This window comes from Streptopelia decaocto (genome assembly GCF_964273445.1).
Source record: "Streptopelia decaocto genome assembly, chromosome: 3".
NCBI lineage: Eukaryota > Metazoa > Chordata > Aves > Columbiformes > Columbidae > Streptopelia > Streptopelia decaocto.
Genome location: NC_138656.1, coordinates 88,064,088 through 88,092,004, shown reverse-complemented (window position 1 = coordinate 88,092,004; position 27,917 = coordinate 88,064,088). Strand labels below are relative to the sequence as shown.

Genomic DNA, 27,917 nt, shown 5'->3' with positions numbered 1-27,917 from the left:
ACGTTTACCCACTTAAAATAATCTTCCCCTAAGCATCTGCTACAGGCTCTGTCTAGCTAAATAAGCTTTTGGACTAATTCAGTACTGCTGGTTCTGTATTTTGGTTAAATTCTTCTTTCCCAGGGTATTTCCAACTAAAACTATGCAAAATAGTAAACCTTGGTGGAGGACTATCAATAAATATTGCTCAGTGTGTTCAGAGACAAAGGTGAGAGACTGATTTAAGTAAGATTTTGTACGAAACAGAAGCCAGAAAACCAACATAGAGGCACAGAGAGAAAAGAGGGAAAATATATTAGAAGAAGCACTATTGTCATGTGGTCCTAATAAAAGCTGAAAATTTCAGAGGAACAGAAAGAGCTTTAGTATTTACTCGCCAAAAGAGATCTGAGGCTGTAAGCAATGATACCACATCTGGCTATTTATTCCTCTGGAGTTCAGTATTAATTGAATGACAAATATAATGGGATTATACCAAAGAAATACCAGCCTGCATGCTTGGACTCTAAAGACCTGCCAGCCGGGCCAAAAATCATTATGGCTATTTTCAGAAGTCAGAAATTGCATTCACCTAAAATAAAAATAGTTTCCTGCTCTGTCATTTCCATCATTCTTTGACACTGTCTCTCACTTGCAATTTTACAGGATTTACATAATTTTCAGTAACTTTGCAGGGACTTCTCTCCAAAGTCACTGCTTTGGGAGGCAGTGCCAAAAGTACATCAGCATCCACCATTGGTACAAAAATATCCAATTCTGTCAAATTGTGATTTTATAGTTAAGTTCATATCTGAAACAAATGTAGGGAAGTCAAGAGTTTCTCCTCACCCCACCCATTCTTTCTGGTGTCTCAAACTCAAACTTTGGTTTCCCTCCTCACCATGAAGACTACAGATTAAGACTATGCTGCTTACCACTGATTGTGTTCCTCGTGTGGAAGATGTCGTAACAGGTGTTATAGTGATAGTGCTTGTCACCTTGCTTGCTGCAGGTCGTGACGACAGGCTGTTCCGGGGCGATCGAAGGACGGTACCGGTCACAACTTCTTTTTCTGCTGCTATGTTGACTGGTCTGACTGTTATCACAGGACTCGCACCATCAGGTGCGGCACTGGGAGAGCGTTTAAACTGGGAACCCAAGTGGATGTGGATTTTGTTGTCTTCTGTCGTAATAATGTTGGCGTTGGCATTGTACTTGCGGATTGGAGTCGGGACGGTTTGTTTTTCTGGTGTTACTTTGAAGACAGCCCTTCCCATGGTCATATCTTGTGACTGCGGAGTGACAGAGATTTCTGCCGGTGCTGCGGATGTTGATACTGTCATGATCTGAATTGGTGATGTAGGTCTGTCGGTGAAGGGCGCTCTCCCTCCTTCTGGGGACTTTTCCCTGGAGAATGTTGTTATAGTGACCGGAGACATAGAACGATCTGAGCCCAGGGGACTTTCACTGCCTTTCCCTTTTTGGGGCATAACGTTTGGAGAAGGAATGATGGTTATTCGTGGCTTCTGATTTCCCAAAGTAGGAATGACAGTGGTACTTGAAAAAAACTCCTCTGAGGTTGGACTGGTTATCTCCAAAGTAGCTGTGCTGTTTTCATGGTCCGGTGTCACCCGAATATGAAGAGGCTGACCCTGCTTTGGTGAAAGGACAACCTCTCCAGGATGCGCTGGACTGCCATGGGTTCGGGCTCCTTTATCAGGAGTCACCTGAGCCCCAGTTTCCCTCTTTCTCATCCACGGTATCCAGGATTTCCTCATTGCAAGTTCATTTGCTGCTGGAGGATATCTCTCGAGCACTGAAGAGCGCTCCATGGGCTTTTTCAGACCTACCTGCCGCAGATTGCTCATGATGTGATTCTCTTCCTGGAAAGATTTCCTTATAAACACTGCTGGAGTTTCTTCTTCTGCTGCTTCACTGCTCACAGCATCTGTTTGCACACCGGTGGACGTCACGGGAACATCAACCATTCTTCGTCCATTTATGCTGGGCCTCAAAGCACGGCTGTAACGCTTGGAAAGCTCCAGCTCTCTTGTCAGGTTCAGAACTTCCTGCCCCATGCTCTTGTTTTTATTTTCTTCTTCCATAAACCTTTGCTGCAGAACCGAATAATCAACTTGGAGCTGAGAAAGCTGGTCTTCTTTGTTCATCAACTCGTGGATTTTTTCCTTAAGAGCTTGAACTTCTGCTGTCAAATCTCTGCTTTTGGCCTCTTCCAGACGAAACCTATGCCTCAACTCTGCCTCCTGGCTCACTGCTTCACCTTTTTCGATTGCTTTGGTTTTGGCAATCTGGAGCTTCATCTCCTCCAGCTGTTGAGACAGAAAGTTAGCTTTATCCTGCTCAGTCCTAAATTTCTGCTCTAGCTGATCATATTCATCTTCTGTCTTCATCAAATCTCCTTCAACCACTTCCAATTGTTTGAGACGTTTCTTCAGTCTTTCAATTTCAACAGTAAGTTCTTTAATCTTGTTGTCCTCATGACAACCATGCTCTGGTCCTTTCCTGCTTCGACCTCTTGTAATTTCTCTTTCCACTTCCTCCATACCATCAATTCTCTTCTTTAACAGGTCAACTCTACAGCTTAGTTCTGAGGATTTTTCTTCTTCACTTCTCAATTTACCTATTAACTCATCCCTTTCCTTTGTCAAATTAGACACTTTTTCCTCCATTTCAGATTTCAGTTTCAAAAATTTCTTACTTTCTTCTATCAGTTTCTCTGTTACATCCATAACTTTCCCTTGTTCAACTTTAAAATTCCTGTTCAGACTTTCAACCTTTTTTTCCTCCTGTTTGATTTTTTCCATCATATTTTTTCGTTCATCAACCAACATTACAGTAAATGACTTCAGCTTTGTAAGGTCATCTTTTAAGCTTATTTCAGCCTTTTCCAACTTGCTTTCTGATGCCTCAAGGTCTTTCACTCGAGTCTTTACCACTTCCAACTCATTTATTAAATCCTTAGTCAAATTCTTTTCTTTCTCCAAGTTTATGTGTAGCTGAGTGCATTCAGACTTACTTCTACTGAAAGCCTCTTCCAGCTTCTCTAGTTCTGACATTCTTTTCTGCAATTTTTCCACTTCAAGTTTCAACTCTTTGCTATGATGCTCTTCCTCTTGCAGCTTATTTTTCAGCTCTTTACACTGGGATTCAGTTTTTGTGATCTCTTCGTCTTTCCCCTCCATTTCAAGCACACGCTTGCGGAGGTTTTCCACTTCGGCCATTAAGCTAGAGTTCCCACATTCCCCTTTTGCTATTTTATCTCTTAGTTCTTGAAGTTCTTCCTCAGCTTTTTGAAGATTTTTGTTAGTCTCTTCTAGCTCCTCTATTCTGCGACTCAGCCCCACTAGCTTAAGCCTTAGCTGTCTATTATGTGACTCTTGGTTAGCCAGTTTAGCAGTCATCTCCTCATGTTCCTGAGAAAATGATGATGTTTTCAGTTCAAGTTCTGCTTCTAACTTCATCAGTTTTTGTCCATCTTCTTTTGTTTTTGCACTAATAATTTTCAGCTTTTCTTCTTCTTCCTTTAGTTTTTGATTTAAGTCCTGTATCTTCTGGCTTTGTTGACCAAGTTGTTCAATATGCATTTGTCTCTCATCTACCAGCATGAGTGCAAATGATTTGAGCTTGACTAGTTCTTCTCTTAGTTTATTGAGTCTCTTTGTATGTTCCTTCTCCTTCCGGGCTTGATAGATCTTCTCCTGCTCAAGAAGTTTCTTCAACCTAAAACAAGTTAGAAGAGATGCATTGAATGAAAGAAAAAAAATTAAAAGTATTCTGGTGTATTTCTCCATTTCTTAAATCACCTTCATTTTATCTTTTTTTTTTCATTAATAACCTAGGTAGTGTTTCAAGAAATAATTACCTATTACAGTTACATTCCCAAACCAAATATTTTACATTACAAAAGTTAACTGAATTCTATATAAAATCATCTAGAAATCTGAAAAGCAGTGAAATTTTATACATGTATAGGTAACAAATATGTCAGGCTCTCATTCCTTTACATTTATTTCTCTGATAGGATGAGGTTGGTAAAAGCATACAATATCCCAAAAGGACAGGGTGTATCTACTCACCAATCCATTTATACCAAACCTGTTTTACAAGGTGGATTCCTCCTTATGTCTTGGATACACAAAAATGGGTAAAAAGATGAAAAATGAAAACTAACTGCTATATGCAACCATACACAAATGGATCAATCCTGGTTATATATAAACCAGCAACACAGAAGATTACATTAGCACACAACTGAGAAACATCTGGGCATCACAGGCATAAGAAATTAGCAGGAAGATAAATTTGCCAGTACAGTGACTATTATGTTTAAAAGTTTCTTCTTCCAGGCACATTTCCATTTACAATAGGGGAGTTAGTGGACTGCAAGGGTCAGACTAATCAAACCTTTGGCTACAGCTAACCTCAGCTGGAAAATGCTCTTCTTTTATACAGTCTGCAAAGCTGCATTTTCAAACAATAAAAAAGCCCGCAATACACAGGTTATGTGTATCTTCTGAAAGATAATAAAGACCTATATTTTCCAGCCTTACCCATGCAACATTTCAATGAAGAAACTACTAGTAATATAAGTATTTTGTATCTGTGATTTATATTCAGGATATGTTGACATCATCACAGGAAGGTCCTGCACATATTGTAAGCATAGATTTATGAGGATTGTGATCCTCAACTGACAAAGAGGTACAGATAATACGTTTATCCCCTACTAGTATAAGAGCCTTATTCTAAAAATAGTAACAAGACTTAGAAAAGACATAGGTGTGCACACTGAATTTACTGTGAAATTACTTGTTTTTCAAACCGCTGTCAAACTACCAGCAACTCCCATATCCCCTATCAAGACGTGTGATGATTCAAATCCACTTGCTCCGCTCACCTGATGTCTGAACCTTTTCAGCTTCTTTGTAACTGAGAAACACAGTAAAGTGATAACAGCAGAGCAATTTACCACCTGTTAACTAACTTGCCATAATCAGAACATCCATATCTTAGCAGAGATTGACTTTTATCAGTATTTTTGTCTTAAATGCTGACCTGTAGATGGTAGAGGGTGAAGCACAGATATACATTCCTCCCTGCTGCCCCAGCAATTAAGTGGTGCACAGAGCTCCAGGGCACAATGTTGTACACAAAGGATGTCTCCCAGAGCCCTCACCTGAACCCTAAACTCATAACAACAGCCCTATTAACTTAGTTCTCCACCAACTGTTAATGTTTCACTCATTGCTCCTCCGGGACCAGAATGAACAGGAACTGGAAAGAAAAGCTGTAAGAAAAGAGAAGGAAGCCAGAAAGCAGAATACAGGATGCAGTAGGTAGGGAAGGAGAAGGCTGAAGAATGCATTTGAAAACAAGAGTCGGATAGGATGTGGGAGTAAGAGAATAGGAGGAACCAGCGGGAGAGAGAAAAACAAACAAACCTTACGGCCAGCCTTGCTGGGTCACAGATTGTTCTCAAAAAAATCTCTTTAGTTTTGGCAGCTCTTTGGAAAGGACTGAAAAGGCCTGTTGGTGGATGCCTCATTATGGGTCAAGTTAGAATGTCAAAAGGTAAAAAAAGACCTGCTGCCACTCACAAAGCATGCATTTTTCACACTGAGGAAGGAACTTTACTAGCGTGCAATATATTCCCTGGCTACTCTATCACACCGCTTCATGCAAAAGTTTCTGCCCAAAAACTCTCCCTCATCTCCCCCAGGCTACATTTTTAAAGAAATAGCATGTGTCCTTCCACAAAGTATTATTTGTCGTGACAGAACAGTGTTCCCTAACCTAGTGATGCTCTAAATGACCCATCTCCCAAAGTCATGAACATATATACAAGAATATGAGATCTTCAAAACAGAGAATGTTTCCAGCCTCCCTTGTCCACAGGAAATTTTACAGTGACCTCTATAAATTCGAAACACAGAAGACAGCACTTTATTTTCTTTTTTAACAGCCTTGCCACTTGAAAGCCTATGTAGAGAAGCTCAGAAAACTGCATATGTTTTCTAATTCCTAGTCTGTTCATCAAGGGCATATGTGATTTTCACCCAGCAGTTGCTATAGGTGGTACACACCAGCCAGGCTGCTAAGCAGAGTGCAAAACAATTCACTGGCCACGCGATTACCTGAGATTCTACTGGGTAATAGTACTGAGAAGGCCACTGAAAAAAACAAACAAACAAACAATAAAAACCTGTTAAACTAAGACAAGAATTTCAGGGATGAGACTGAGCAACAGGAGAAGAAAGTGTGTTATCACTGTCACTGCAATGCAGGAGAGTTAGCAGTGGGGAATCACTCACCTGGCCCCTCTGGGAAAAGCAAAAATAAAGCACCGTAACTGTGCCAATACAGGGAGATGAATTTGTTAACATGTCTGTGCTGAACAAGGTGGGAAGCACTGTGCAGCGTTTCATCCTGCCCCAGCTTTTACACAGTGAAACTAGGCTGCGTAAGATTTGGCAAGTGAATTTACACAGAAAGTACTTGACAATACTTCTGTTTTCCATGTCCGGGGAAACTGCTTCTAAAATCCGCTTCTGCGAGGGATGGGTGGAAAAGCAGCATCCAAGTTTACAGATGTCAAAGTCTGGAGATGTCAAAGTAATAAACAAAATCTACACCTTTTCAGTGTTACTTCTAAACACCAAAATAAAGCTGAGTTTAAGCTTGCTCATGCCTTTTCATCCTTGTACAACTATCATAACTCAGTGGTTAAAGTAGGATTTCAGCAGGATTGCAAGGGGTGATGTTGTCCCCTCTTGACCTTACAACTGATTTATTATCAGACTTCTCATCTGACTGCTGCTGCTGCTGCTAATGTTTGCTAAGTAATGCAGACCTGCATGGGCTCCGACGCAACACTAAAAGAACCTCAGAAACTCAGAGCATGTGTATCTTCAGCATGTTATCCAGAGCAACTGCACTCTGGATTGTCAAGATGTTGAAAGTACCTGTATTCAGGTCACAATGAGAAGAGAGGAGAGAAGAGAGAGAGAAGAGCTTTAATAATAAAATGGGGGGCTAGATACAGCTGAAACACTGGCAAGCCAACAGTTTGGTACCCCCAGTCCAGTCCCTGTATTTGCTACCTCAATTTTGGTTTTTTTTAGAGATGGGAGAAATATTTGGAGAAAATTGGATAATCTGCATTTATCAGTAAAAGTCTCAGGGGCTCAGCATCCAGATCACAGTGGGGAAGCAGGCAGGTCTGCTCAGGTTCCTTGTAGAGAGGGGTACTGTACCTCCTGCTTGTCTGTGGAAAACACTGCTGAGGTCTGTGCAGCACCTCCTCCCCACAGGTTACCACAAGTATCATGTCAAAACATGCAGCCCTAGTCATTCCCTGAATACGTGGTCTGCTGCTGCCATGAGGGTCCAGGTAGTCTCTCCCTCTCCTTTCTATCTGTCCTCCCCACAGTATTTGAAGAACGGGTGCCCTACAGCATTCAAGATGATCACACTCATCCTTTACAGTAAATGGGATAAATAAAATAGCAAACCCTTATGTATGAATATGTGCGAAGCACTAATTGCCTCAGTTAAAACCAAACACCCCAGGACAATGCTGTTTTCCAATTTTGTACCACAAAGGAAGAAGATGCGTCTGACCCTGATTGGACTGGGGCAGGACACTGGCGTACAAAAGCTACTGATGCAACCTCGCATGGTCCCCGCTGCATCAGGGAGCTGTGTCTCCTGCATCCTTCCACAGACTGCAGCATCAGCTGTCCACAGCTGCACCGGGCAGCGCCAGGGCAGCAGGAGGAAGGTCTGTGGGCAGCAGTGCTGGGGATTTAGGAGCATGAAGACTTCCAACAACCAATCTCAGTTTGCAGAGCAGGCAGACACCTGAGTGGAGGAAGAGCAACTATGGACTTAGTTTTAATATCCTTCATGAATGGTGTGCTGGAAGCAGAGGGTGCACAGTAATCAGGCCCTCACTGTCCCCCCTTCTTTGGTGCTGAAGCATTTTATTGCACAAGGTCTTTCTGCTTCCCCTTCCCTCCTCCAAGCTTCGAACTGATCAACAGAAGCACAATGGGATGCTGACAGCTTCTGAACCCTACCCCTCTGGAGATGGGCTTCATAGAATCAAAAATCACTTAGGTTGGAAAGTACCCTTATAATCATCAAGTCTGACTGTAAACCTAACACTGCCAAGTCCAACACCAAACCATGTCCCTAAGTGCTGCATCTGCAGGTCTTTTAAATACCTCCAGGGATAGTGACTCAACAACTTCCCTTAGCATCCTGTTCCAATGACTGACAACCCTTTCCGTGAATAAATTTTTCCTGATACCCAATCTAAACCTCCCCTGGTGCAACCTGAGGCCATTTTCTCTCATCACTTGTTACTTGGTAGAAGAGACTGACACCCACCTCGCTACAACCTCTTTTCAGGTAGTTGTAGACAGTGACAAGGTCTCCCCTCAGCCTCCTTTTCTCCAGCATCTCTTTGCAGACCAGAGTGAGACTTCAACATGAACTGTAAAACTCACAGCTGGAGAATAACGTTGTGGTTTTGAAAGACATTTCATACCAGAAGAGCTCCAATGGGCATTACTGGATTTGAAACGGGATTTATTTTATTTGTAAACGATAAAAGCAGTAGCTGCAGCAAGACCTTAGCTTAGCAAGAACCATTAGCTCTTGCCTGCATTTGTAAAAGAAATTACAAATAGTGGTCCGCAGACATTTTCTTGCCTTCTGAAGGATCATCAACTTCATGACTACATTTGAAATACAATAAATTTAGCAAACTGGGAACTCTAAAAAACATGCTTAGCACTGATATGAGAAGCCATTCTACAAAGTGACTCACAATATTTAAAGAAAATATGAAGAAGTTTCAGTTATGAGGGGAAAGATGCACACTGATTTCCAAAAACCCACCTCTCCCCTCAATAAATCATTCACTTCAAAATGTTTTAAACAGAGCATGCAAAAGTGAAAAGCCTCCAAAACATTTATGGAAAATTACACCAGTGTTTGCATTGCCCTTCCCATTTGTACTTCCATGAAGATAAGAAAACATCACAAATGCTCATGTGACCTTTTCCATCTCTAGCACAGAAATGGACACTCACCTATGCGAGGAAACTCTGGTAAGGCAAGGGCAAGCCAGAGGATGACCTGAAAAGACATAAGCTGCTCCTGCAGACTGTGTACGTGTGAATATTTTTGCACCATATTTCAGCCATGTTAGCCTGGTTTAGCTCCCTGCTTTGCAAACAGGCTAAGCCAAGCTTACCAAGGGGTCTCACAACGTTTAATGAAGCACTCCCAGGAGGGGCTAATGTGGAGGGCACTCTGGAGAGAGGTGGAGACCTTTTTCCTCTGCTATCAAGACAGGGGCAGCAGGAGGAACAGCAGGTAGAAGGAAGAGGATGGGAAGAAGGGAAGCAGGTCGTCTCTGGAGGACCTTTTAACTGAGTTTGTACACAGCTTGGAGGTCTACAGAGCTCCTGTTTGCTGCTCTAGCACAAAGCCATCGCAGATGTACTGCTCTTGTAGTACCCTGTTTTGCCATTTAAATTCCAAAAAGTTTGTTGCAATGGGATGTGATGACTTCCATCCTATTTTGTGGATGGCCAGTAAGTGAGGGTTAAGAGAAGCATGTTAACAAGGACTTGGTCACTCTAAGGATGGGCTGACTGACAGCTGATGACGGCTGCTTCCTCCCCAAGGGGCCAACAGCATTTCTGCCACTCACACAGCAATCCCAGGGAAGCACTGGGAAAGCAAATACCTTCACAAGCTCATCTTTCCACTTCGACCCTAAAGAGTTTGCTACCGCATATGCAGTTGGAGAGACACGTCCTACTAGCAGTTAGGAAGCTGCTGCCCATTAAGTGATGTGAGAGACTGCTTGCTAGAATCCCAGGACAATGAAAACCAGCAAGAGGTGCTTTAACTTAATAAAGGAGTTCCCTCTTCATATTTTTTTTCCCCTATTTAATGTACAACAGCTGATTTTGAAGATTATTTCTACAGCCACTGTGGAAATCCTCCACACGTAAGGACTATGTCTGAGTGCTTCTGTGTTTGCTCCCAGGCTGAGATACCCAGAGGCTGAGTTAAAGTGATTCTGAGCACTTACAATTTCAGATAAAATCAAAGCAAGCCAAAAGGTGGTCAGGCTCTCTAGGAAGCAAAACATGCAGTTCTAACACTCAAGTTGGGAAATTTAATATTAAGTAACACTTTCAAATCATCAGCCTCAGTCCCTCCCTGACATCCATCTCAACTGAGAGAAGATGTAAATGAGACTGGATCCCATGGCAAGAGAAAGAGTAAAGCACATCTGTGTTGTTTTCTCCTTTCTATTCATTAAACTTGAAAGGCAAGGAACAGAGATAAATGTTTGGATGACCTTGCTACATAACTTCCCGAGATGCCCTTCAGTTTATCACAGAAAACAAATAAAAACTTGTAAAAAATTGGTTATCAGTTCCAGTGACTCCAAAGACAAACTTTGTGGCTACCTACTACACAAAGTTAAAGCATAAAAAGCCCACATATTCCTCATTGCTGAATTAACATTTGAGAAGTGACTGTATCAAACTATTTCAAAAGCAATTCAATAATCCTGCTACTTCAGAACCACATGACAGTTCCCAAATTATAGTACAGAAAATATTTTCTTCACTTAGGACATATTGCTTGCCTTCTACAACAATATTTTGTCCTCTTTTTTGTTTCTAACACTGGTTTTGTAGAACTTAAAATCCAGCTTGCTGAAATAGTTCATTCGTGTTGAAGCTGTCTTACTTCAACTGAACATTGAGTAAGGGCAGTATTTTGGAATAAGAACACTTACTAGATTCAGAGTCCCACCACCTTGCTAGCACCTTGTTCACAGAAGAAAAGCACCAAATATCTTTAAGACCAAAAGAGGAGCAGAACCCGTTCAGGCTGTGAAACAGTATTGTAACCGGACAGGAACTTTGTTCCAGCCCGCCAATTAGCACATCCACATTAATTTCGCAGGTCAGAGGAGAGGAAGGGGGATGAGCAGAAAGCATGCAGACAGCATCCGTGAGAAAAGGAAGCAGCAGCGCTCAGCTGAGAGATGAAATTTGCCAAACCTGTCTCCGAGCTGCCGCTATCCTTCCCTGACCCCTCGATGCGCTGTCCCGGCGAGGAAGCCCCGCAGCACGGCCCCTCCAGGCGCACCCTCCAGGGCTCCAGACAAACCTTGAAACCAGCGCGGTTCTGCCCCGTCCAGCTCGGCTGGAGCCGGAGCCGCGGCGGCGGGAGCCGGGCTGTCCCGGCCGCAGACCCCGCTCCAACCTCCCTCCGGCGCCTACGCCTGTGCCCAGCGCAGCCGGTTAACCCGTGAAGTGCGCATGTACAAGAACAATTAGCTCCGCTCAAATTAAGAAATAAATAATTTAAAAAAAAAAAAAATTGAAATCTCTTACCTTATAGTTAGTATTTATTTTTTTTTAAGCTGCCAATAAAATAATTAAAAAGGACAATTTCGCAGCACGGCTCGGCCCCTCCGCCCTCCCGTCGCTGCCATGTCCCCCGCGCACTGCAAGGTGAGGGCTGCGCCCCGCCGGGGGGCCGGGGAGGCTGGAGCGCTGCATTGTGCGCTCCCTCCCGGGGCAGGGGGAAGGGGTGGAGCCGCCGCCGCGCCTCGGCGGGCAAGTGGGGTGGGGAGGGTTTCACTGGCTTGGTGGCTGGCTGCTGCCAGCCCTTCGTTTAGCATCCCTTCCCCGGAGTTTATTATTGACAGCCCCCTCCGGGCTTACGGTTTATAGGTGAGCGATTAAGAAATAATAATTTGATTTCAGGGAGCCCCTGTGAATTGCTTTCGCTTGACTGAACTGGGATGCATAAAAGCAATGCTTCCCAGTCTGAGCTGCCAATTCATTCTTCCGACTCAAGAAAAGTTCCTGTTGCATTTCTCTTGTCTTGGTGGTGTTTGAAGTGGCAGTACTACTGTTGGTAAGCGCTGACTGATCTTCAGATCAGTTGATCAAGGCATGAACACATGAAGAAAATCCCCTGTGGATTTAATACACATGCATATTTGTTTTTGAAATTTCATGCATAGTAGTGAAGCTAACCGAGAGTCTGCATGAGGTCTGAAAAGCACTGTTCTCTTAGCTCCCTGCATTAAATAAATCCTAAATCAGCCCTTTTGTTCCCAAACTAACATAAAAGAATTTGAGAATTCTTTGTGTTTCCCTAACGGTCCCCTAGATTGCCCACAGTCACCTTTTCAGTCTTTACAAGGAGAACTAGAAACCACTCTTCCCTTTCCCTTCCTCTTCCATTTCCTCTTCTCTTTCCTCTTTTCTTCCCTCTTCACCTTCCCCTTCCCATTCACCTTCCCTCTTTTTTAAAGAAGCCTGTAATATCCAAAATCACTGAAAGCATATAATGTCAAATATTATTATCCACAAAAATGGACCAGTGTGTGTGTTTACATTTTTTAGAAACTACCTAATTTGATGTTCTTTAATTATTTTTCCTTAGGACCCTCACCTCATTCAGCATACAGGCTGGTCAGTGCTCGTTTGAAAAGCAGGTGCTTAGTGATTGATTTTATGCTTTTTTGTTCAAGGCTCTATTTACCACACACTCTACTTCTGGATTGGAAAATAGGAGCACAAAGGGACTAGGGTCTAGTTTGGACACCTGCTCCGGGGTATGTCAGATGTGGTTCTCAGCGTGCTGCAGGGTGGGTGCTGCATGTGCTCACGTCACAGCCCTCTTTGCCTCCAGCCCAGCAGTGGATGCTCCAGACTCCTGCACTTCAGAGCCCACATCTCCAACAAGCTCCCCAAAATCAGAATCAGTCTTAAATTGAAAAATGTTCACTGCCCATGTAAATTAGCTTCACATGACTTAACTAGCGCCATGTAGGAAATCCATCACACAGACTCAACAGGGGTAAGTCACATTTTCCAAGGAAAGCCTTAATAATTCTCTCCGTTTTTATATTGCCCTACCTCATTTACTAAATACTTTCCAAAACTTGAAGTTGGGGTCCTATGGAGAAATCGTTGCCTCCTGTGTACAAAGCTGATGCATCTCAACATGTTTTTATTTTTCCAGTGTCAGAGGAAAGGTTTCTGTACAAAACTTGTGTTTGATTATGCAATTACAAATGATCACATGTACTGAGGGGATGAATGTTCTGCTTAACCTACTTACTGTGTCCTTTGCAATCCTAATAGCTGTTCTGGTAGAGCTACATACTCTTTAAAAAGAGGAAATTGCATGCACAATGGCTAACACTAAAATAAATATCCACCGTCAAAATTTAATGATGTGGCATTATATTGGCACTTAGGGAGATCACCAGAAGAGTTTAGATCCTTTAGATTGCCTGCATAAAGGTCTACAGGTCTGAGTTAAGAAAATAATTGATAGCAATAGCAGGTTGTCAACCTCAAGGAAGTTTGATACTAGAAGAGCACAGAGCACTTTGCAAGCAGGTTTCTAAACTATCTGCTGACAGATGGGTTTGACTGTGATCAGCAGCTGGGAGTGGGGCTCTGCAGGAGGATATCTGGTCATGCACCCTGTCCCAGGTGGCTCTGAGCTCTGAGCTGGTGGCACAGCTTGTCCCACCCAGTCCTGCTGCCCCTGCTGTTCAGTCCCAGGGTCCTCCTCACCTCTGCACTCCATTTCTAACCCCCACCTCTCCCAAATCCACAACCGTCCTAGATGTCCCCTCATATCTGCTTTGGCTCTTCACCGATCTGTGATGCCATGCTGGTCCAGGCTGGAACTGCAAGAAGCACATCTCCCCTCATCTGTGTTTTTATGGTCTCAGCTCAGAGCAGAAATTTCAGGGACATCAAGAGGAGCTTAATACTTATTTTAGGAAAGCAGCTGTTAGTCTATAACAATCAGCTTTGTACAGATGTCACATGAAGAAGGGAGAGGGCACTGGGGGTCTGGGACAGAAGGGATCACTCATGTCATGAAGTCTGACCACTCACAGTCACAGCAGCCATATAGTGGACTTCTGCTTACCCCACACACTTTGAAGTATTATCTCTACTCATCACCGATTTGGCAGCAAAATGACAGCAGACAGAACCTTAACATGCCATGAGAAGACCAGAGGATGACCGAGGGCGCTGCCAGTGTCCCTTCCTGGCAAGGAATGTGTTAAAGGGAATGACCAGATGTTGCTACAGAGTCTGTCCCAGTCTAAGCCACTGTGCCCTGGTGCAAGCAGAGTCACAAGGAAGTGTATGGTGTCCTCTGGAGGGTGCTTCATCATAAAACCATAGAATGGTTGAGGTTGTGAAGGACCTTGGAGATGTTCAGTCCAGCCCCCCACAGGTCCAGTTAGAAAAGGTTGAACAGGGCTTGCTCTACCCAAGTCCCAGGTACCTCCAATGATGGAGACATGACAACCTCTCTGGGCAACCCATTCCAGGGCCTGTTGAAAAAAATCTAGATTAGGTCAGATCACTAAGACAAGGTGACATACACCACATATGTACCTCATGTTAATCACCAGCAGCACCTGCGACCACCAGTGATCCTCAGAGGGGACTTATGGCAGACCATCAGCTCCCCAATCTTATTCTGCAGCTTAGAAATAAAAGCCGAGGGAAGGTGATGTAGAGTCACTGGAGTTGTCTGGATGTGAGCCAGCAGACAACTGGATACAAGACTTGTTAGTGAAAGTGCAGCGTGGTAATGGTGAGCCTACGTACCCTGCACTAGCTGAGATGTGTTTGTTCCACCACCACCCTTCGTAATTATTCTCCATCACCAGTCTAAATACTCCACATACCTACCACTACAGCAGTATCAGAGCTATAGAGGACATCATGTAGGATGTCACAGCTAAGGTCAAATAGGCCTTTAACCTTTATAACTTCTACTGCATAGGAACCAAATTATGTGTGTATATATAACAATATAAAGCTACTCCATATGTTGTTATTTCTCGATAGTACCTTCACTTTTAAGTCACATCAAAGGCTGGGAAAAATCTAACTTGCTCCCCAGAATTTCATGAATCTTTTTGTTTATGCTTTCATTGGGGTGAAGTAGACCAAGAAATACATTCCTGAGTAAAACAGCACTTAACAACACTGTGAGACCAGATTAAAAAAAACACCAAGAAATAAAAGCAGGGGAGGAAATAGACAGGAATCCCAAATTCCAAGTCACCTCTGAAAGTCAGCAATTGTACTGTTTATCTGGCACAGTTGTCTGCTATAAAGGAGAGTAACTGGGAAGCAAAAGGTAGAATTGGTTTAACTCTTTAATGATGTGCTAATAGACTACACATTTCTTTGATATGTTGCTCTCCTTAAAAATACGCTAAACTCTGCACAGCAATGGATTGCTCTTGTGGATCTTAGAGACTTGTAACAAATGATTGCCTGATTATAAAATTCTCTGTAAGTGGGGCTTTGTAACCTTTCCAGCGGACTGCCCTACTCTCTGTTGGCTCTTTATCTTCAGTGCAGAAACATATGTAACATTTACAGTGAAGGCAGAACTTTTCCTGAAATTGTGTTGATTTAAATATGTGAAAAAGTACACTATGTAGCTTGCCAGACTTAATGGTTTTGTTTGTTAAACACCCAAAGCAGTGAAAATCTTCCATCATTTCCCGTCCCCCATCCCCCCTTCTTTTGGTAAGTTAAACCCTTTTGGTAAGTCAAACTCGTTTGGTAAATCAGACTTGTCCTTCACTTTCTACTTAGCCAGTTGCCTGCTCTGAGCATAATAGGTATTAATGAGTTCGGTGGCATCTTGACAGAACATGAAAACTTTGAATGCTGAGGGAGGGAAGAGGCTGAGTTTAATTTGCTGCTGAAGATACAGTGAACAAGGTGATCTGTTGGGCCTTTCGGGCACAAATAAATAACAAAGATAAATATAATAAATTCTTGAAACATGACTTTGTAGGAAAAGCCTGAGAAAAAGACTTCAAGTTGGACTCTGTGCTGTTATTTCTCAGGCAATACATTTTATATTGCATACGTCATGCACACTAAAAACCTTCATTTGGTGAGCTGCACTGACAACTGGCTTTGTTCACCTTTGTTCTTATTTAAAACAGGTTGTACCATGCAGCTGTTAGAGAAACTGTGCACACACAAACACAGACATTCACACACTGGCTTTTTTTATTACTCCCCAGATCTTTCTAAATAAGTCAAGCTGCCTAGATTTAAAATTGTTTTTCTCTTTGCAGCATGAAAATTGCCTTATGTTAGGATCTGCTGCCTCTTATGGAAGCATGATTGAAAAGTTTAACAAAAGCATTTCTGGTTTGGTTTTATTTTTCCACCTTTTTTTTTTTCACCCCCTACTTCTGGTTTTCTGCTTTCTTAACACTTGCATGTATCCTTTTGATATCTGGGAAAGCTCAGTATCTCCAATACTGGTGGGACTCCCTGAAGGAAAGGTGATTACAGCTGAAGTAGGACCCATCAACACAGCTAATTGTACCAAGTCAAAGATACCATTTTGTAGTGGTGTCTAGGACCTTAGCGAAGTGCAACATGGCAGGATGGTTCCTTGCTTTCCCCTGTGGAACTACCATTTTAAGCATTGCCACCTTTACGTACCTGTGCTTTAGCAAAGCACCCCACTAGTGCCGCCTTCACCTGCTCTGGTGTCCACCTTTGCTTTCCTAAATTACTCACTTTTGATGTGGTAGGTGTTTGTGTGGAAAAATGCCATGGAGAAGTGAGCTTGAGGCTTTGAGAACAGGGAGTTCTGCTTATTTTCAGCTTACCAGGAGAGACTTAGTCTTTTGACAGTGTCTCAGCCTCTTGTTCAAGTTGTGTCTGGGACATTAATTAACCCTGACTGATTTTCACCTGCATGTTTCTTTTGCCATCTTGGCAGCTGGTTCTCTGGTGTTGCCCCCTCTCACCCGACTTCTCCAAGTGTGGGATTATAGAACAGAAATACTCCATCTAGAGAAAAGGGTCACATTTTAAAGCATGACAATAAGTAACGCATAAAGAACAGTAGTGAATATTCCCTTACTGGAAACTGAAAATCAATGCAAAATTACTTTTCTTTGCTAAGATGTATTATCTTTTGGTGCAACCAAGTTCTGGGAAGTCCCAGTGCCTGTGCTGTCCTGCATCAAACAACATCATCAGTATGATGCCTTCTGCTTAATTTTTGCTGTATTTTCCTTTATATGTCTTCTGCTTGCAGCTTGGTCTCTGTTCTATGTCATCTCTTTACCATCTTTCTTCCCTCTGTCACCCATGTGGAAGGCTCTACAGCACTCTACTTTTGTCAACAGCTAGTTCCCTTCACTACTCCCTCTGTTCTCATTAATCTCTTAATTCAGATTCATTTCCCATATTCTTTGTCTTGTGGCTGCCATCCCCTGCCCTAAACCTGCCTCTTCGCTGTTTGTTGTCTTTTACCTTCCAGTTCCATCAGTTCAGTTCTTGCCACATTGCTTTAACTCCTGCTGACCTTTTCTTGACTTCCTTATAATAATGTATGTGATGGAGTGAATAAAACAAAGAATTCCTGTTTTAGCATAAAGCAACCCAAGTGACGGTTTCTGGAGTCACCATGACAGGGCCTCAAACATGGGAGAATTGCTCGAAAAAAGAGTGAAGAGCTTTAAAATCTAGTTTTAGGAAGTAGCATCATTCGTATAATCGCATGCACTGGGCTAGTCAAGCATGGAAAAGCTCACACAGCTGTACAGCAGCAATGCAGCTTGAGAGCAAGAGTCTGCTCGAGTGGAGTCAATATAAAAACTCCATTTCCCTCAACACAGGGTCTCAGATTTTAGAAATACAGGCTACATGTGCACTGTTTCATATTATACTTGCCTACATCAGTCACAGCTTGACATAAGGATAAGACAATACACACCTATAAAAGCGGAGAAAAGTAATTAATGTCATGACGATTCCTTCTTGATGTCGCTTCCTGTGAGCACCATATTCAGTGACTTAGCAAATAATGAATCCTCAGTAAAATTTTCAAATGCTGTAGAAGCAGTCAGTGGCTGCTTTTACGAACTAAAGATAGACTGATAGATTTTAACAACTTCAGCACTGAGTAGCCCTGGCTGTCATACCACATCCTAATTTTCTGCGTCCCAACTCTCAGTTTGAAAGGCTCTGAAGGTATTTATGTTAATGCTCATGCCAGGACCCTCAGCTCTTTCCCTGAACACAAAGGAGCACACACCTGCCCACTACATTCATCTCGCAACTCCACCTTTGTTAGTGTTTTTTGCCCCTGTGTTGTGGAGGTGCAGCATAAATGGACGTGTCCTGCTTCCTTCCTCTTCTCCCCCACAAAAAACCAACCAATCAAACAAACAAAAAAACCCCACACAAGCCCCCCCAAAGCAAAATGAAACAAAACAAACCAACCAGAAAAAAACAAACAAACAAACACTTAGACAAGCTTTTCTACTACCACATAACTAATTACTACAGCTCATGCAATTCTTAGGTTTGCTGCTTGCATTATAAAATTTGTGTCTACTGAGAGGGAATTAGAGACTGTCCCCACTATACACCCCACAGCACTCACCCAGGGCCTAGACTCCCCCACGGCTTGAGCATGCTATTTTAACCTTCTACTTGGAGTTACTTAGAGCAGGATCCAAAAAAGACACATATAGATTTTTGAAATGCAATTAATAAAGAATTTTAAGAGAGGAAGATTTTAAAAACATAATTAAAAAAAATTACACCCCACACACTCCCATATAAATCTGAATGTTCATAGATGCCTGATTTTTGGGCAGATCTGTATCTCAGTCATCCAAACTTGCTGTTGCACGTCCTTGGAAGTGCCACTGTCTTGCCTGAGCTGAACATCATTCTCCATTTGTGGTTGCTTGGACCTCATGAGATACATGTCTTTACACACACAACGGCGAGAAGCTTGTTCTGAGGACCAGGAAGACAAGGGCTGACCACAGCCATCACATAAGGCCGGGAGCCAGAGGTGCTTCCGTTCCAAGGAAGACTTGCAAGGCGGCTGCCTCTTGCACCAGCACCTGTGAGCTACATTACTTGCCCAGGGAGTAACATATCTGTTTTTATTTCCCTTCTCAGTCTGAAATAATTCCAGCTTGCACTACCCCTTTCCAATGATGTCCCAACCACCAGCCTGTTGAGCATTTGCATGGTGGAAGGACAGGGAAAACTCATATACCCAGATGGAGAGCAAGCAAGGAGAAAGTGGGTCAGTTTCATACAGTAAGTGTGAATTAGAAGGTGCTCTGTTTTGCTTCTGCTTGCTCTAAAATGTCTTTCTACCATGTCGGTGTTGCCCGCTGAATAGCTACAGGGCTTATGCATCCTGGCCATGTTGTTTTCTAACTGGTATTTGGTTGTCAGCTGTTGACTTCCACTGAGCATCCTCACTTACAAATCACTATTATTTTAAAAAATGTTATAGTGACATAAGTGCAAATGATACCTTGCACACAAAGAGAGGCAAAATCAGTTTGGAAAAATTTACAGCCTCCTTGGTAGAATCAATAGGCAATACTGACAAAAAATAATGCAAAACACAAGTGTTATTTGGCTGTAGAAATTATGTAAAAATAATATGGCAATAAATTATTATTATCATAACCAGAAATGCACATAGAAGTTATATAAAAATATAATAATACAGGAAATATATGTTGTTAAGTTATTTTGCAGGAGAGCAAACTCTTATCCAGGGTCTATAACTCCACTCAGAAAACTGCTGTATGTAACACATTTGTATGTGCATATAAATACTTGTACGGGTACATGCACACACAGTTTTAACATTTTCAGAGTTCCTACTCTGATTCTCATTAATCCCATTAATCAAGAAGCGCTCTGCTGACTTCAAAGGAATTTCACCAGTGCCAGCTTTGTGCTCACAAAATCCAGCGTCAGGTTGGCCTTTTTACGGATTAGTTATTTCCTAAGACTCGAAGAAGCTTAATGTAGAGACCTTGGTGTGCTCATGATGGGCAGAAAGCACTAGTGTTCGCCACTGAGCGAGTCAGACCAACAGCACTTGGTCTGTGAGGTGAGGACATGGGCCGGTCAAACCAGGACACGCTCTTCTCCACCGCAGGATTAGCGGTACCCACAAAGCCGAAGCTGTGTGACTACAGCTGCCAGCAGCAGTGCCCTGTCCTCCACACCACCCGCCTGCCTGTCACCCCTGTGGACACGGTGTTGCACCTACTGAGTTTGGAAACTAGGGTTGTATCGCTGCCAGTAATCTGCAAAATGAAAAAAATGTGGAAAGCTATGCATCATTTTCAAACAAGTCATCTAGGAAAAGCATGACATTTAAATAATGAAAGAGAATATGTCTATCGCCTTCCAGTTCCTCTGAAAATAAACATTTTAAATGGAACTGTACAGGAACTTTCATCCTGTGATAGATATACTTGTCACCAAGAGATACTTTTTCACCTACGACATAATTGCTATCATCAGAAAAGCATTGCTGTCACTCTGCTATAATTTAGCCTCATTTTCTGCTCATTTCTTTATCTTTTCTCATTAGGCCATTAGATATTCAGCTACGTTACTATTAATCATGCCTTAACATAAGAACTGGATAACAGAGCTGTGTGAATAACTGATTTTTCAGTTCCAGAGCTGAACCAAAAATTCAATAAGTAATTACCAAAGAAAAGCTTTATTTTTCTCTTTCATTCAAGTGAAAAAAAGTTTCACATGGATTTCAGTGAAACGTGTTCATCTTTAATAAGTAATTTTTGTCATTTTAAGAAAAGCAGCATATAGAGAGGACCATAACTCGGCACCTTTCACCAAACGAACAAGTGAAAAAGCCTCACTTTTTGGAAGATGGAGAGACCTTGCACAGTGAATTCCTGTGTCTGGGTGAATTTGAATACCCAGGCACTGACCTACAAGAAGATTTTCATCCCTTTGGTGAAAAGAACTCAGTAAGAATGTAATGATTTGTAAAAATGGAACAATTTTAGCTGGGAAGAGTGGGAACAGATGCCCAAAGAGACCTGATGACAAGACCTGGCAGGCCTCCTCAGGGAGGTTGGGTTCAGATCCCAGCAAGCTGATGGGACAACTGAAAGTCTTCCACAGTCCAGGTGAATGTCATCATTATAGGGTTATCTGATATGTTTTTTTAGGTAGCTGGTCTTGTGACTTAGGCCAGTGGATTTTCTTTGAGGACATTTGTGATTATTATCTTACACTCCAAATGGCATTTTCAAATGAGTTTTTAAAAAAATTGGTCAAATACTAACTGTGGCAACACAATATTATAATCACAGGCACTTCACAAATACATGCTGAATTATACATTTTATGTTCTGCCTTTCTTCCCCCTCACATTTGCACAAGCTTTGGTAAATTTCACAAGAACATTTATTTTGGATTTTTGCATCCCCTGGGAATTTTTCTTCTGCCTTAAGATTTTTCCATAAAGAAGCCTAAAAAAGAAATGGTAGCTGAAATGATGCAAATATTGAACTCATTATTTATATTCTCCACTGCAGGAATGAGAAGGGATGCACAATTTAGCGCCCTTTTTGGGAAAGAAGATGGCAATAGCATTACATCTGTTCAGGGTTAGGAAAGATTATATATAGGCTCATCAAGTCCAAATAAGCCCCCAAGTCAGATAAGATCTTGAAGTTCTTTAGACAACTTAGTGGAAGTTATTTGACTATGTAGGAGATGCCTTGAATATTTGTAGGACATTAACCAAAATAGTAAGTCATATAGTTCACTAATCAGTCTGTACACCTCTGCACAGGTAAACTTCCATTTAAACACAAAGAAAATATTCCACTTGTTCAAGCTTGAGTGCTTAGTAGCATATATTTGTGCTTGTAAATAAGTGGCATCTATCTGATTTTTTTTCACTAAAACCTGGCACTTCAGCTGAAACCTGTTTCTAATCTTTCTGAATGAGGAAGCAATTTTCCCTACATGACCCTGATTCAGTTCTTGTTTTCTTTGCCTAAAAAATGACAACTTAAAAAGATGGCCTCAGTAGAGCTGTGAACTGATATTTATTTCAGTAGTATAATAACTCTGAAACATGCCAAAAACCCCTTAAATATTAAAATTGTTACCTATTGCACCCTGGACAGAGTTCGAGTTCGTGAGTAGATTTTGAATGAAGTCATTTTTTCCCCCCGTCTGACCTGGGAGCATTTGAATTGATGATTTTAGCAAGCAAACTTGCTAGGAATAATGAACTACATATAGTTTTGTATAATAATTCTCTCTCAAGGGCCATGAAGCTGATGCCTACTTAGAAATAATTTTGGAAGAATAGCTGAAACAACACATGATGCCATTTTATATAATCCCAGAAGTGACTGAAAGACTGGACAGTTTTGAGGACTATCCAAGTGTGAAGAGATGGATTTGGATTAGTCCCAGCTCATGGCAAGCCTCACATTGTGTAAGACTTGCAATCTTTCATATTGTTTCTCCACAGTCTGATGTGGCTGTTTGCTCTCTCATTTTTAAATTACCTTTGGAGCCGTTTTGTTGGAACTTGGGACCAGATTCATTAGTTAAAACATAAACTTTGGGCAGTTGCTGCCTTGCAAGTCAGCTAGAGCCATAAAACAGGACCTGCAAAATGGATGACCTTCAGATTTACTTAACTCTGCAGAAATGGTATTTGTCATTGCCAGGTTTTTTCATTTGTTTCTTTTGATAGACTAGCACAGAACTTGTGATCTGTGATCCTGTGAATGTATTACACTGACAGAAAATAGCCAGTGTTTCCATACCATACAGATAGCATGTCAGCCTGAAAGAAAATAATAAAAACCGTACTGTTGCCCTCGTCTTCTACATTGTAAGATTAAAAGTTTAGAGATGCACTTACTGAAAAGTAGACAGAGAGTGACTCAGTTCTCTACTACAGCCAGTAATGTGCAGTACGATGAGTAACTACTGTAGGCAATTCCCACAGTCCCATCGGGCAGGCTTCTCCTTTTTTTGGGTCACAGTTTGGAAACCAGGACGCAGAAGCAATCACCAAATGAGAAAAGAGACAGAGTACAAATATAGATAAGAAGTCTTGGAGAAAAAAAATACTAAAAATTTTTCTGTAGAGCAGCCTTATTTCCAGACTTTAAAGGAATCAGGCCCAAATCTGTGCTATATGTTTGCAGCTTATACCTCACTGCAATGTCTCCATATGGGGCTATTCTTACCACAGAATTTGGCCTTAAACTGGTAAATCACAGAGGTTTATTAGCCCTGAACACTTCATACTTTTGGCTTGATTGTTCTCTAAACAAGCAATTGACTGATGGATACTCTGCCCTGCTGTCTTCCTGCCAGCTTCTTTATTTTACAATCTCCATGAAAATCAAGAGAAAATGCAAACTGGAAGGGTAACACACACAAAATCTCCAAGCTATGTCACATTCCAGCCTTTACACATGTTTGAGTCCATGAAATAAAGGGAGAGGAAAAGGCAAGCATTTCCCAATGAAAGGCTTGGTGCTGCCGTCTCGTGGGAAAAGGGAGAAGGGGAGCTTTGGTAATAAAAACAGAAATGCAAAAAAGGGGTGGGGGGCGGAATTAAAAACTTGCTAACATCAACACTCCCATTTTTGTTTTAAGACGGCTGTGTGCTTTATTGCTCGTAGATCAGTTTCCTTTGCAGGTGATGTGGGCCCAGAATTACATCACCAGCAGAACAGCCAAGAGCATCTCTGTGCCAGGATGACCAAAGCCGAGAGGAATGTATTATCACAGACCTCCGAGGGACTTGCCAGTGCATTCCTTGCTGGGGGTGCTGTGATGGGGGAGGCAGAGAGGAGACAATTTTACACGAAGACTGAAAGGAAACTTTGTGGAGGAAAGATCTGGGGTCACAGTCCTGCTGTCTCCTCTAAGCAGATCTAATTATGGCCATGTACTTCAAAAAGAGGGCTTAACTAAAACCATATTTAGCAGGGCACTGCTTAGGAAGTACAGACTGAATCCTCAGCCTTGCCTTTGAGGAAAATGTGAAATGCTTCAGTGCACTGGGAACACTGTTGCTGTGGCTGTGAAGAATAATTTGAAGCTGCAGCAAGGAAAGCAAGAGCCAATTGAAAATTCTCATCACTTTCAACAAAGTCATACAATAAAATATGACTAAACATAATATCGATGCTTTCAAACAGACTATACTTGCATTAGATAGTGGCTGTGTATTTACTGTTACATTGTGTGGTGGTATAAAAGAGTCTCAGGGATCATGCTGGAAATTATCAAATTGCTCACAAAGCAGTTGCACAGATCTCCCTTAATGAGCTTTGACAAAGCCTTTCTGCCACATCCCACCCTCTATTCTACAAACCATGTCCATGCATATGAAAGAAACTCCCTCCTCTCCAAATTTTTGATGGCTTTCAGCTTTTTTCTACCATCCATCCCGCCGGACTGGCTCAGTGGTCCTCACCACAAGGCTGTTTCTGAACCATTAAAATCAATGGGAGCTTTCCAGTGCTTTCAATAGCTGCAGAATGTGCTGTCAACAAACTGGATTAAAAGGAGAGTACAAGACAAATTGTTCAGAGATTAGCACCTCTAAAAATGTCAGGATTTTAAACCTCATCTCTTTGGTAGTTCAAGAGGTCAAAGCAGTGCCAAGGTTACACAGAGCTCTCCCCCATTCCAGCAGAAGAAAAAGCCCTGCTGATCAAATGAAAAAGTTCATCCTCAATCCTGAAAATTTATTTCTTCCCCCCTACCCCTTTCTACTGTTCCATAAAGAGGTGAGAGGGCTGGGACTAGGCAGAGAAGAGAATAACTAACTACCACTTCATGCTAAGCCTGCTTTACACAAGAGCTTTTTAGGGTAGGGACATGCCCATAGCTGGTTTTGCTGCAGCCATCTCATCTGGCGCCCGAGCTCACTCCCCAAAGTGCAGCTGAAGACCAGGAGTGTGCCTCTGCTGGGAGGACCAACTTCATCACTGCAGCTCTTGCTGCTCTTCAGGAGTCCACTGCAAGCCACATTGTCAGTGTAGTTCCAGTCAGACCCATCATTCTCCACTTGTCAGGCCAGAGACCTCTTGCCCCACCATCTGCAAACAAAGGCCTCTGATCTCTTCTCCCTATTCTTCATCCTCTTCAGGAGGAAGATTGCTGCTTTTGCACTCACAGGGATAAGAGATAGCAAGGACAACTTGACGGTACAGGAACAGTGGCTGAGGTGGGCAAGCATGGTAAAGGGGAAATTTACTCAAACGATAAAAATAAAATACTGTTCCCAACTTTCAAAACATTCCCATCTTTAGATATGATTATAGCATACTGTAGTGAAATATGCAAAACACTTCAGCCACCCTGTCTGTAGAAGCACCTTCCGCTAAAAGTACCAGATTTCTTTCATCTCTGTCCAGCAAACGGTTGTCACTACTCTTTTCTTGTAACATGCCAACCTTTTTCATGACGTTTCTGTTGCAGAGCCAACACTAACAGTCAGGCCCTCCAGCTTTCCCCATTTACCCCTCCTAGCTGTCTACAATTAGAATATCCATGTGTACAGTTTTCTTTTTTATATCTACTTTTCATACATGATTATTCTTGACAAATCTCGTTTTCCTGTTACTTCCTTCCTGTGCAATGCTGACCTAATAATTAGTTCCTCATGAGGACTGTTTTCTTTCATATCATGTTGTTGTGGATGGATTAGAGATAATGTATGAAAGTGTATGCAAAAAAAAAAAAAATAATTCCAAAGTAAATACATTAAGAGAGTGCTAGAAATACATTAGAACCAAGGCATATTTCTGCTCTTAGGGAATTTCCCTATTTATCTTGTTCAAACTTTCACAGGACAGCAAAAGCTGATGTGGCCTCTAAATGCTGGTGTGGACATCAATAGTTAGGAGAGATGGTGAATTACTGTGAGGACCAAAATTACTTAAATTACTTAGAACCAGGACAGAAATTATTACTGCTCTCATTGTAGCAGGCTTCTGTGAGATGACTGTCCCGCAGGACTGTTCTTCCTCCGGTTCACCCTGTCTCATTAACATTATAACTGTGAGTGCAGCAGAGTGGCTGACGGGCAAAGTTCACCTCCGTGTCCCTTTTCCTTTTTGTGGAGACTACAAGTCTGTTCAGCTTTTAATAAAATAACCCTTAGGCCTCAAAGCACCACAGTAAAATAAATTATATAAATAGTGGTACTTATACAACAAGAATGCCTAGGCAAGGCCCTGAGAAATGACTTTGGGCAGGCCAGTTCTCTGTCCTAATATACAGGTTAAGTGAGTATGTTTGTTTTGTTTTGATTTGGTTTTTTTACATATGTTTTAAGCATCGCAACTTAATCTTTCTACAACAAACTCTTTCTTTTTGACAAAAATCTAATGCTGATCGCTACTGTGGGACTTTCCTAAGAAGTCATCCCATCATCCTCTCTTTCTCCATGAATATAGCCCTCGAAGGATACTATTTCCAGCTTTTAATACATACAAAGATGTGGGTGCAACCTCAGTTTCATGTGCACTCAGCAAACAAAGATGAGGAGTTGAGATCATTTAAGACTGTACACTAATGAGTGGTTTCCAGCCCATCCTGATTTTGCTAATCATCTGCTCTGTAAATGATCTGGGAGGAAGAACTTGAGGAGGGAGGGATGTGAGTACTTGGTTTTCTATGTTTAGCTACATGCCATGTTCTTTCTCTCTGCTTGGTCACTACTAAACTTGAAACAAATTTTCTCATTAGTGCCTTAAACAAACAAAGTGGAATAAACAGCAAACATCAGGTTTCTTGTGTCATTCAACATAAATCAAAATCGCTTCAGCACTGCACTTGTTCACCCACAGCCACCAGTACGGAGGCACTGGTGACTAAAGCCAGCAGATTTACTTGCTCTTAAAGATCTGCTTTCAATAGAAGTTCCAATTCAAATTATCTTGGTTTTTTATTGCCGTTTTTCAAAAAATTGTAGGAAGTAGAAAAACTGAAGTTTAAAAGGCACAAAGGAGCAGGAAGAATACAAGAAAATGCCCAAAGAGATAGGACTTGATTTCTCAGCAGTAGTAATGTGAGGCAGAAAGCTTGCTAATCAATTCATTGAAGGAAGTCAGTTCAAGACAGGCCATAATCTTAGGCTATTTAGTGGCCTTCATGAGTTGAGCTGGAAAAATAAATTAACAATTGTCAAATTAAAATGAGTATAAAATGTAAAGACAAATGTAAATGGTATCTTGATACCACTTTTACTTTTGTAACGTTTCAGTTGAAAAACTGAAGTTTAAAAGGCACAAAGGAGCAGGAAGAATACAAGAAAATGCCCAAAGAGATAGGACTTGATTTCTCAGCAGTAGTAACGTGAGGCAGAAAGCTTGCTAATCAATTCATTGAAGGAAGTCAGTTCAAGACAGGCCATAATCTTAGGCTATTTAGTGGCCTTCATGAGTTGAGCTGGAATAATAAATTAACAATTGTCAAATTAAAATGAGTATAAAATGTAAAGACAAATGTAAATGATATCTTGATACCACTTTTACTTTTGTAACGTTTCAGTTGTATGCATGTCCACACATATACAGATATTCAGCACAAAGAAAAACAATGACATCTACTAGAATCAGATATGAAATTGATCTTTACTTGGAAATATAACACATTTTTTATCTTCGGCTAAGACAATAAAATTGCTAGGAAGCAGAAGCATTTTTGTCCTTTAAAGTTTGCCAATCAACCCAGGAAAACAGAGAGACAGAAAAACAGCAGCTATTAAACCAGGAAATGCGGTCACTTCAGCTCATCTGCCACCTACCCAAAGCTGGCGCTGTACTGAGCTCAGGAAATACACTAAACAGTTTAGCTCCTGGCTTTTTGCACGTCTGCCATCAGACTGTGGTTTCCTCAAAAGCATTTCTTCTTTGAACTTTCCTTAAGTATTTTTCTCAGACCTTTTATAAAACAAACAAACAAGTA

At 41.7% G+C, this 27,917-nt stretch overlaps 1 protein-coding gene across 12 annotated transcripts in view; it reads right to left on the bottom strand.

The window, feature by feature from the left end:
- The window catches only part of FILIP1 (filamin A interacting protein 1), a 108,648-nt gene that overhangs the window by 14,728 nt on the left and 66,003 nt on the right, over positions 1-27,917 (bottom strand). For 11 of the 12 annotated variants that reach the window (XR_014183688.1, XM_082048756.1, XM_082048760.1 and 8 more), the window contains one exon: positions 915-3,720. Coding sequence is in view for 11 of the 12 variants with exons in the window: in XM_082048756.1 (XP_081904882.1) it covers positions 915-3,720 (2,806 nt within the window). In the remaining variant the exon portion in view is untranslated. Of the gene's footprint in view, positions 1-914; positions 3,721-11,435; positions 11,454-27,917 lie in introns of those variants that run through there. The other variant, XM_082048759.1, reaches the window with a different exon arrangement.